The sequence below is a fragment of the Sprattus sprattus genome (assembly GCF_963457725.1).
Source record: "Sprattus sprattus genome assembly, chromosome: 1".
Taxonomy (NCBI): domain Eukaryota; kingdom Metazoa; phylum Chordata; class Actinopteri; order Clupeiformes; family Clupeidae; genus Sprattus; species Sprattus sprattus.
The window spans coordinates 45,242,873-45,254,939 of NC_137920.1; the positions used below are offsets into that span (position 1 = coordinate 45,242,873).

A 12,067-nucleotide genomic window follows, 5' to 3' on the forward strand; every position below is an offset into this window, starting at 1 on the left:
TGAAAGACTGGTGGAGAGCATGCCAAGACACATGAAAGTTGTGATTTCAAATCAAGGTTTTTCCACCAAATATTGATTTCTGAACTCTTCCTAAGTGTAAGCATTAGTATTGTGTAGTTTAAAAATGAATATGAGCTTGTTTTCTTTGCATTATTCGAGATCTGAAGACACTGCATCTTTTTTGCTATTTTGACCAATTGTCATTTTTCTGCAAATAAATGATCTAAATGACAATATTTTTATTTGAAATTTGGTAGGAATGTTGCCAGTAGGTTATAGAATAAAACAAAAATGTACATTTTACTTTAACACATACCAATAAATAGTAAAACCAGAGAAACTGATAATTTTGAAGTGGTCTCTTAATTTTTTCCGCGGCTGTATATATATTAGGGCTGTCAAACGATTCAAATATTTAATCGCGATTAATCGCATTTTTGTCATAGTTAACTCAAAATGAATCGCGATTAAATTAATCAAAATGAATCGCGATCGCAAATTTGTATCTATTCTAAATGTCGCTTCAATTATTTTTTTCCATCATTTTTATTTTATTTTAATGCTCTTATCATGGAATAGTGGATTTGGCTTGCTTTAAGCAATGTTTTATTTGATTGAAAAACAACATTGCCAAACAGGGCGGTACAAAATAAAATGATAAAGTGCACATTTAAGATAAACAAGGACTCAGCCTACAGTGCAGTTAAACCATGGCTTAATATTTGTTTTTTTTCAAGTTTGCTGTGAACATAGTCAGGCCTCTTATTTCAAAAACAATAAACCGTAACAGTTCGGTTACCAATAAAAGGTAAGCCAACTACTTCTGTGCTTTCAACCAGCTGCCTGTTGACATTTTCAGACAACAGTGAAGCTCGCTTCTTTTGCACAACACAACTTTTAAGGGTAAACTTTCTATTCAGAAGCTCTTTATCATCCATTTCGCTGTATCGCGCTCATCATTCACTCAAACGTGACGTTAGCCTACTAAACAGTTGGGGAGGGCAAAACGAACGAACTATTCTAAAAAAAAAATTGCGCGATAAAAAATGTAACAGCGTAAAAATGGGTTTGCGTTAAGGCCGTTAATAACGCGATAAACTGACAGCACTAATATATATATAAAAATAAATATATATAAAAATAATTCACAGTTGATAATATAGATCCATGACGAAATAACAAGCACAAATAGAGGCCAGGCCGTCTGTCTTCTACTGATGAAAAGAGTACCCACCCTCTGAATCATGGTTTCAGTCCACAGCGGGGCCCGGTCTTCGACCACTCTCTGGAGCACGTGCCTGAGCACATGGATGAACACATCACAGCCCAGGAGACAAACCACTCTGGAGAAGGCTTCCGTGAAGGGAGGAGGTATAGGGGGCCTGAGTGCTGAGCACAAACAGTGAAGACGGAAGAATTTGCTTTCCAACTTAAATACATAATTTTAAATATCTATAAATTAGTATCTATTTATCCTTCATATTCAAAATGAATGTTAGTTTTGGCTAACCAGTCTGCATTTCAATCTGATCCTAAGAGTTGAAAATGCAATTTACAATTTTCATAACATTTCTGAACCTAAAAGTAGGATTTGATGCAGTTCTGATATGGTGCAGTTATCTTAACACTGTCTGATCGTTGCTATTTACCTTTATCATTCCCTTCTTGCACTCTTCTCTTCTTCTGTGTGTCTTCAGCCTAGAGGAAAGAATTACAAAAACACAGTCTTTGTGTGCACATTGGCATGACAGTATGCAAGCTGTTTCTATGAATGTGACAAAGCATCACCTTGCTGAATTGAGACTTGGTGTAGTGGTAGAAGAATGGGTTGAACTCTTGTAGACATTCCTTTTTAACCTCGTACAGTCCATGCCCTGACACCCCTGGTTTCCTGTGGCGGGGAAAAAGCTGGCACTCAGAAAATTTGGTATTTTTCAAGTAAATTTGGTTTGTTAGAACTAAAACAATTAATGAAATATGAGTTTGTAAGTAATTGTGGTTCTGTGAAGGAAAGAAAAGCTGCCAGATGCCTTGCCCAGAATATCATCTGCGTCCTGCCCTGCACCACAACAGACAAACAGCTCATCGGTTATCATGCAAAAACTCTGCGAATGTTCAACATTGCAGCAGAGGGCTCACATTGGGAACAGATTAGTCAGTGTCTGGTACACCTCACACCCAAAGGGAGGAGGATGAACCAGATCTAACACAATAACCTGGTTTAGGTTTTCCAACCTTTTAATTGTTTTGTTACTAATATCATTCTATAACAATAATAATAATATTAATAACAATAATAATATCATCATTAATTACTAGTTTGTTCAATAGGCAGGTAATGGCTTGATTGCCTTAGTGCCAATTGTGCGGGTGAATCACTCACTCAATAGCGTGAGCCACGAGGACCCCTGTTCCGTTGCAACAGAGCCGCACAACAAGATAGCCTGGGAAGGAGCAGTGATAGCTACCAGCTTTCACCTTGCACTAACAATCGTTAGTTATACCTCATCAGATCACATGATCACATGATTTAAGAGGACTATCGTGTGCCATTTTTAGGGTTACATTCGTGAATAACTAGCCTGCATAACAGACCCCTCCCACAACATTTTTGGTCTGGAAGTTCGGTCTGGCATTGCTCCGTTGGGGAGAAATTATTGCCGACCAAAAACACTACAGCCAATCAAAGTGTCAGGGCGGGCTTTATGCAAGAGGAACAGATGGCTTGAGTTAAATTAACGGTAAATTCAAAATCGTACCAAGATGGCGGCGTCTCGGGAGCCTGTTAGTGGGAAATATTTTATGTGAATGAAGCTCTCTACACGACTTCTTATGTCTACATTGACTCGGTTAGTTGTGTATGTGCAACACGAATGTGGCAGAGTATTGTAGGTCTTAACTGAAGCTCTCTAGACCATTATTGTTAGGTTATTGCTAACGCTTAGACCAAAAATCCATTGAAACACAAAGTAGCTAGCTAGCCTCGCTGCTAATAAGTATAACGTGAGCATGCATTTCTCACAGATATTGACAGCGCATTCATTTTGAAAGAGGAACAGAGAAACGCGATTAAGGCATTTGTCGATCGAAAAGATGTTTTGGCCGTCCTTCCTACGGGATCTGGTAAAAGTTTAATGTATCAGATGGTCAGACTACGTTGCTCTGATTGGTTCTAGGTATCCAATTGAGCGAAAAGGCATTTTCTTTCCTGGTTCGTTGAAACACGCCCCATAATCACAGCTCAATGGAGCAGTATCAGACTCATATTCTGACTAGAATTATGAGTATGACATCGTCAGGCTAGTGAATAACGCTTAGTTTAAAGTTTTCCTCAGGCCTCACACATGCATGGATTATGTTCCAGCCCTCTGAGTGAAACAGAACTGAATCTCTTTGAATCACCTTTCTTCAACTATCCACAAAAACACTGTTTTTTAATGTAGTGGATGCAGTGGAAGAAGAAGTTCCAAGCTGGTTGACAAACATGGGTCACTTCTGATGGATGTCCTTTCTCATTTGTGCTTCCAAGGCTGAGGTCAAGATATCTTAAGCATAACATTAATTCTTATTTGCTCCAAAGCTCCAGGTTCAAGACAATCTGGAAGATCTTGCAAATAGCTGTTGGTTAATTATTATGCAAATTATTAGTTTTAAACACAGGGTGATGAGTTTCAAGCTGTCCAGCCCGCAAGCAAAACTGAACCAATAGCTAGCTGCATTCCTGGTTGGAACCAATAGCAAGCTATATTCCTGGATTGAACCAATAGCAAGCTATATTCCTGGATTGAACCAATAGTGAGCTATATTCCTGGATTGAACCAATAGCTAGCTATATTCCTGGATTGAACCAATAGCTAGCTATAATCCTGGATTGAAGCAATAGCTAGCTATATTCCTGGATTGAACCAATAGCTAGCTATGTTCCTGGATATAACCAATAGCTAGCTATATTCCTGGCTGTTGTTGCCTCCTTCCTTTTATCTACTCCTCCTTCATCCTCCTCCACTTAAAGTTTAGTGAAGAAAAAAAGAGTTGTTCAAAGTTAAAGTAATGGGTATGTAGCAGGGTAATTTTTTATTATGATATTTACTTTTGGAGGTGAATTGAACCCATCTTTGACTCATTTGTTTTTTGATTAGTTTCATGTACATGTTTAGAAATGACTTGAGTGTTCACAGTCATTGTAGACAGGGTGCACATTGTTGATATGCAACATGTGTTTATTTCCCCAGTAGCAAAGTGAACGCTGTGAAAGCCACTGCACTCTACTCTACTCTCCTGGGAGAACGGCATCAATAATCCAACAGTCATTTAATATTTATTGTTTACTGTGTCAACTGTGTATTTTAAAATATTATTCCTGTCAGAAAACACTTGATAACAAAGTCATAACCCTTTAGAGATATAGTGTAAGTTTGTTTTAGCAAACCTTTAAGAGTACACAATTATTGTGCTATTCTCTGGTTCAGTTCACAGGGATCTGGCAGTTACATACAAAGACAGAATAATTTATATTACACCCTTCATTTAAACAGTCAACATTATTGCCTACTCATCATCACTGATTCATCATAAATATATTCTGACAAAACAACACAAGTCAGTGTTTCTTTAATTTCATGCTATACTGTAAGTATTATTCCACAGTATTATTTTTCCACATTATATATTTATATTCTCCATTCTATGAACTTCTCCTCTGTGTACTATATATATACTATATGTTGCATGCATGCCTGCTAACAGCCCCAGATGTTGAGTGGGTGTGACAATATCATTTGCAGATGAAAATGAGACTATGTACTGAAAATATGTCTTACGTTTAAATACATTTGTTTGAATCATGTCCAGAATTCATTATCAACTTGCCAACTGCAGGTTTCTAAAAACAGGTCCTGTCAATGTTTACCTGTATTGATACTCCGTTTGGAGAAGACAGATATTGGCATCAGATGTCTGTGCAACCTACTCTCAAAAACAGTTCATCAGACTCAAAATCAGAGTCTGCATGATGTCACATACAATTTTTTTTGTAAAATTGTTACATAAAAAAAGTAAAAAAAGACCTATTCATGTTTTTTTTGGCAGTTACTCTGCGCATTTCTATCTAGTATTCCTGTGTATAGGACGAACCCGAGTAGTAACGGCAGGGCTGCGGACATTTTGCAAAATCAAAAAACCTCATTGAATAGTCTGGAAATAACAGCAGCCCACTGACTTATGGCTATTAGGGATGCAAATTATCGATTAATTCATTAATCATTAGTTGATAATCTTATCGATCGACTTTCGATTAATTGATAAGCGGCGTTTTTCACCTGAGTTTCAGTGCTTCAATAGGGCCTTTAAAAATAGGCCCTATTATTATTATAATATTACATTACATTATGATAATTCTATTATACATTCCTCAAGTAATTATGCATTAGGAAAAGAAAGCAGAAAAGTTTTTTTATGGTATAACAAAATCCATTCATTAATTAAAAAAAAAAGAAATAAATTATGGACTGGCTCAGTTCTTGCATTTGAAACAGACATAAAACAAAAAAGAATAGAAGAAATGAAATAGAGCCAAACAGAATATTATTGAGCCTATAGATTATGAAGAAACTGCATCTAGGCTATTACAAGCTAAATAGCCAACACAACTCTCTGAAGTTTAACTCGCGCTCACGGTAGTGAGGGATAGAGTAACTTTACATTCTTAATGACAAGCCATCAGGCAAAGGTAAGCTAGCCCGCTAACGCTAGGTATCTAATCATTAAGCCTGAGTGAGCTAGTCCGCTATCAAGCTAAATAGCCAACTCAACTCTTACTTACTTACTTACTCTCATGAGCCAAACTCGCGGGCACACGTTAGCGCGGGAGAAGACAGAGATATTCACATTCATAGCAAGGTGAGCTAGCCCGCTAACGAGCTAGGTAGCTAACTCTATGAAGTCTCAGTGAGCTAGCCCGCTAACGAGCTATTAGCTAACCTGAGTTTTAAGACTATAAGCCATAACTCGCGGCAGTAAGCGAGAGAAGGTATAATACAGTGTAGCTGTGATTTTTAGGTTGACCAGGTGAACTGGTGGTGCCATGCAGGACAGAAGCATGCACGGTGTTCAAATGGTAACTGAGTGAGCTAGTGGAACTATTGTATTTCAATACCGCATTACACAGAGAACATTTGTTTTCAACCGGTCTCTCGCGCTAGCGCCCTCTAGCGATTAATCGTGATTAATACATTTTGATCGAGCAACCTCTTAATCGACAATTCATCTAAAGTCGATTAATCATTTGCATCCCTAATGGCTATGCGTACCAGTTTTATTTGAACAGTAATACACATAGCACCAGTGACCAAGCAGGCCTAATCCCTTAGAATGAATATTATGCCCTTATTCAATTCAGTTTGGTGTTAGCATACTCTGAGTACACAACACATGGCGCAAGACAACCACCTCTATCTACAAATAATTTGAAAACGGACACCTGAGCAACCTACTTTGTCTTTAGAAGGGGAATATATGTGGAGATTAACAGGCGCATTCTCGTCTTTAGAAGGAGAATAAAGATAAAGATTATCAGGAACGTACTCTTCTTTAGGAGGGGAATATAGATGGAGATTCTCAGGCACGTACTCGTCTTTAGAAGGGGAATATAGATAAAGATTATCAGGAATGTACTCGTCTTTAGGAGGGGAATATAGATGGAGATTCTTAGGCACATACTCGTCTTTAGAAGGGGACTATAGATAAAGATCATCAGGCACGTACTCGTCTTTAGAAGGGGAATATAAATAAAGATAATCAGGCACGTACTCGTCTTTAGAAAGGGAATGTAGATAAAGATAATCAGGCACGTACCAGGGACACCAGCCACCCCGCACACAGCCTTTTCAGCCTCCTACCCTCTGAAAGAAGGTATAGCCTCCGTTGCCCCCCCCCCCCCAAATCACTCAGGACTCTGAAACAAACTGTCTCTGCACTTTATCACTTTTAACTTGCACTGCTAATGTACAATACATCATACAGCTGCCATTACCAATTGCCTTTTTTGCACTAACAAAACCTCACTTTTAAGTAAAAAAAAAACGATGCTGCTGTACGTTTATCTGTATGTTCTATTTAGTGATATGTTAAGTTATGTAATGTCTTGTCTGTATACTGTATACTACTTAGCTCTAGGAAATGTTTATCTGTTGTGCCTGTACACTTTATATGTTTCACTGTAGGGAGAGTGGGAAACGTTCTTTCGACTGCTTTGTATGTCTTCACATGTGAAGTAGTTGACAATAAAGCTACTTTGACTTGACTTTGACTTTAGAAGGAGAATATAGATGGAGATTATCAGGCACCTACTCGTCTTTAGAAGGGGAATATAGACTTCCGGTTATGGCGCGCTGCTAGGCAGACGTGTGAAAGAGAGCTCCCATGCACAATTCATAGAAAAGTAATCAGGAAGCCACTAAGAATTACCAAACAGTTACTACTGATCCAAAAACACAACAAACAGCCATAATGCCACCGAAACTGCAGCCAAAGACTTCAAAGTCTACTAAATCAACCGATGGTTCCTCCAGCCCGACGATGCTACCTAGTTCCAATACTAGCGACGACGACACAATTAGCCCTGGTCCAATTCTCAACGCTATCCAGAAAATGAAAGAAGATTTTGTGTCGAGGTTTGATGGGCTATTGGGCGCTATTCAGGGAGTGCAAGGCGAATTAAAGTCATTGACTGGCCGACTGACCGAAGCTGAAGACCGAATTGTCACCAATAAGGATGACCTAACATCTCTGAAAACACAGACCACCACCATGAAAGCAGCTATGGATGAGCTTGTGCTAAAGGTGGATGACTTGGAAAACCGAGCACGCCGCTCGAATGTGCGGTTGGTGGGTGTGCCTGAGTTAACCGAAGGAGGTGACGTCCGTAACTTTTTGGAAAAGTGGATTCCTAAAGCTCTTGGTGAAATTAACTTTAATGGGCCATTGCTTATAGAAACAGCACATCGAGTTGGTAGACTCAACAGTAAAGATAGAAGCCAACAAACCGCTGCACGCCCCAGAGTGGTGGTGATGAAGTTTCTGAACTACGCCGACAAGGTTCGAGTGATGAAAGCGGCCAGAAGCAAGGGAAAGATACTTGTCGACGATAAGAATGTCATGTTTTTTCCCGACGTGTCGGCGGATCTGCTTAAACGTAGAAAAGTCTTTGATTCAGCAAAGAAAGAACTAGCCTCCCTTTCTATCCATGACCTGCGTTACGGAATAATTCACCCAGCTACACTTCTGGGGCCGGTATTTCAAAACTTGTAATCCAGATCAGAATAACCAAATCCCCCTGTTCTCATCCACGGATCAACCTGATCTATCCCGGTATTTCAAAACTTTGCCAGATTGGATCATAGTGATCCTGATACCAGCAGATTGGGATGTCCAAATCCGTCCCGCCCCCTGGATCACAGACAGGAAACAGGAAATGGAGCGAAGATTTGAGCAGAAACAGGAGAAGCTAACACAAATTTTGTCACTAAATTAAAGTATAATCTTGGTCAGAGTTGATGCGTCCTTAGACTAGATGAAAGGCACTCATTATATTGAGTTTACCAATTACGTAAATCAGCACAAAGTTGAAAGAAGAGCTCGGCGATCTTTAATTAAGCAGAGTTCGCGCTAATGCGAGCTAACGCTGCTCCATTGACTCCTGTGTTAAGGAGCTAACAAGCTAGTAAATAGGCTAGCGTCTGTATGTCGCGGTCCACAGTCCATTTGAAGGCATTCACTCGCAAGGCATTGTGTGTAGATTTCAAAATGTGTTGTACATATCTTTTTAGGAAACAGTTGTCAACAAAAGGGACAGCCCTAAAACCTTAATATATGTTTTTCTTTACAGATGTTTGTGGAAAGAGAAGACAGGCAGTTAACATAGACCCGCTCCAAATGGCATTACCTTTTGAGCTTTGGCTATGGAAATTAATTGTGTGTGCTGAATGCATGTTAATAAATTAATTTGACTGATTTTACACCTAAACTGTTCAAACCTTTACATGTAATCTCCCTCAAATCCACCTCTGAGTTGGGATCAGGGTGATCCTGATTTTAAGGATCAAACTGATCCAGATTTCCCACTTAAATTTTGAAATACTCAACAGCAGTGTTTGATCCAGATCAAAGGCAGGATTGGATTCCCAAATCTGAATCTGAATCTTCAGGATCAGATTTGCTTTGAAATACCTGTTTTTAGGATCTGATCAGGATTTAATCCAAACCAGGAGGATTAATCCTGTTGGATCATTTTGAAATACCGGCAAGTGTGATCTAGGGGAGGGAAGCGTGTACTTCGTTTGGGGAAGTCTACATCTTAAGGCACATATTTTTATTTTCATTTTTATTAATTAAGTTTTCTTTGTATTGTATACTCAATTCCAACCCACACATACAATGTAGTATTATACCATGTCATTTGAACTCCAGTTCACCTCTTGGAATGTGAGAGGTCTAAACAAACTTGTCAAGCTTAAGCAAGTAATGAGTAGGATTAAACAACTAAAAGCTAAGATAGTCTTTCTGCAGGAGACACATTTAACACCTGAAGATGTAGTAAAAGTGAGGAGGAGGTGGCCAGGTCGAGTTTTTTCTGCTTCATCTAGTTCTTGCTCACGTGGGGTAATCACTCTGATACGTAACTCCCTACCCTTTCATCTAATCAATGTGGATGAAGACCGATATGGGAGATACATTATTATTCAATGTGAAATACTCTCAATTAGGTTAAATCTGGTAAATTTATATGGACCCAATGATGACAACCCGTCTTTTTTCAGAAATCTGTTTTTGTCCCTGGCTGATTTGTCTGGTAGTTTCATAATAGGTGGAGATTTTAATTGCACTCTCCAACCAGAGATCGATAGATCCACGGGGATAGATACCTCCCATGCCCAGACACGAAAGGAGTTATTACAATATATAAAAGAATTTAATTTAACTGACATATGGAGAAGAGACTATCCTAATCAGTCAACCTTCTCATGTTATTCTGCCACCTGCCAGACATTCTCCAGAATTGACTACTTTTTGGTCTCTGCTTCCTTGATGTCCACAATCACAAGAAGCTGGTACGACAGCATTGTAATTTCAGACCATGCTTCAGTTTCATTTAGACTAAACATGCCAAAGTCACTGAATTTCTCCATGAGGTGGCGCCTTCAGTCATTTTGGCTGAAGGATCCAGAATATATGAAGTTTATTGGGGCACAAATTGATGATTATTTTGTAAATAACACAACTCAAACATCAGCTGCTATACGGTGGGAAGCATTTAAAGCCTTCCTGAGAGGACATATGATAAGTTATACAAGTTAAAAACAAAAATCTTGGAGGCTGGAGATGCAACAGTTAGAAAAAAAGATAAAAGAAACTGAATCAAAACACTTCAAAAATCCTTCCCAACAGTCATTTAGAGAACTTAATGAATTTAGAGCTAAGTATAATGTTTTATCTGTCAATAAGGCAACTAAAAGCCTGCTGAAATTGAAACAGTCCTATTATGAGCAAGGGGAAAAGGCTAGTAAACTCTTAGCTTGGCGTATTAAACAATCAGAATCTGAAAGAACAATAAATACTATTCAGTTAGATGATGGGATGGAGACTAGTGACCTTAAAGAAATTAATAAAAGTTTTTACGAGAACTTATACAGCACAGACTCTTAAGCCTCAGCCTTGCAAAAACAAAAAGACTTTTTGGATTCATTGAACATCAAGCCTCTTGAAGAAAACTTCCTGGATGATTTAGACCTAGACTTAACCATTGAGGAATTGTCTGCAGCCACTGGGAGTATGAAGGGGGGTAAGACGCCTGGCGAGGATTCGATTCCCATTGAAATCTATAAAGCTTTTCAGGACAAGCTACTGCCACCTTTACTTGAAATGTATAAAGAGTCCTTAGCTAGCGGGTCCTTCCCCCCCTCTCTAAATATGGCCGTAATCACACTATTGTTAAAACCAGGTAAAGCATCTAACCTTTGTGGATCGTATAGACCAATATCACTTCTTAATAACGATCTCAAAATTCTCTGCAACGCATTAGCCAGACGGTTAGATACACTTCTACCACAAATGGTGCACTCTGATCAAAACGGCTTTGTTCAGGGACGACAGGGTTTTCATAATAAAAAGACGAGTTCTTAATATTTAGTTTGAAAATTCAGGATGTATGGACACTGCTATTTTGTCATTGGATGCCGAGAAGGCCTTTGACAAGGTGGAGTGGCACTTCCTGTTTGAGGTTCTTCAAAGATTTGGCATAAAGAAGAAATTTCTCTGCTGGATCAGACTACTTTATGCTGACCCCCAGGCTGTAGTTTTAACAAATGGGCTATCTTCAGCACCCTTTAAGTTGTACAGGGGCACAAGACAAGGCTGCCCCCTGTCTCCACTGTTATTTACCCTGGCAATTGAACCGCTGGCCATGGCAATTCGCAACCATACTAGTTTTAAAGGCATAAGGATAGGAGATATGGAACATCGAATAGCACTGTATGCTGATGATGTCATTTTGTTTTGCTCTAATTTGAAACAGACTTTACCAGCTTTATTGGACCAAATTAATTTTTTTGGCACCTTTGCGGGATACAAAATGAATTACTCCAAATCTGTAATATTATTCATGAATGAAAAGGAACGACTACATCCCCCAATTCCTACTCCTTTTACGGTTTCACTAAATGGCTTCACATACCTGGGTGTTAAGATTGCCCCTACCACTGACAAAATTTTTCCTAATAACTACAATACCTTAACTGATAAGGTCACCCAACTTATAAATAGATGGACAAATCTACCCATTTCTATGATTGGGCGTATAAATGTATTGAAAATGTCAATTTGACCGAAGTTTCTTTATCTCTTTCAATCTATTCCACTTGCTCCTCCACCCTCACTCTTTAATTTTCTTAAAAAGCTTTTCTCTAACTTTATATGGAACAACAAGCGTCCCAGGCTCAGGCTTTCCCTGTTGTATTTACCATATGATAGAGGTGGTTTACAACTACCAAATCTTGAGTGGTATTACTGGGCA

General features: G+C 38.8%; 1 protein-coding gene across 3 annotated transcripts in view; it reads right to left on the reverse strand.

Moving 5' to 3' along the window:
• ubr1 (ubiquitin protein ligase E3 component n-recognin 1) overlaps positions 1–12,067 on the reverse strand; it is a 101,308-nt gene that overhangs the window by 45,848 nt on the left and 43,393 nt on the right. For all 3 annotated transcript variants that reach the window (XM_080849270.1, XM_080849269.1, XM_080849268.1), the window contains 3 exons: positions 1,789–1,891; positions 1,650–1,698; positions 1,235–1,389 (listed from right to left, as the gene is read on the reverse strand). In XM_080849270.1, the coding sequence (XP_080705396.1) occupies positions 1,235–1,389; positions 1,650–1,698; positions 1,789–1,891 (307 nt within the window). The remainder of the gene's footprint in view (positions 1–1,234; positions 1,390–1,649; positions 1,699–1,788; positions 1,892–12,067) is intronic.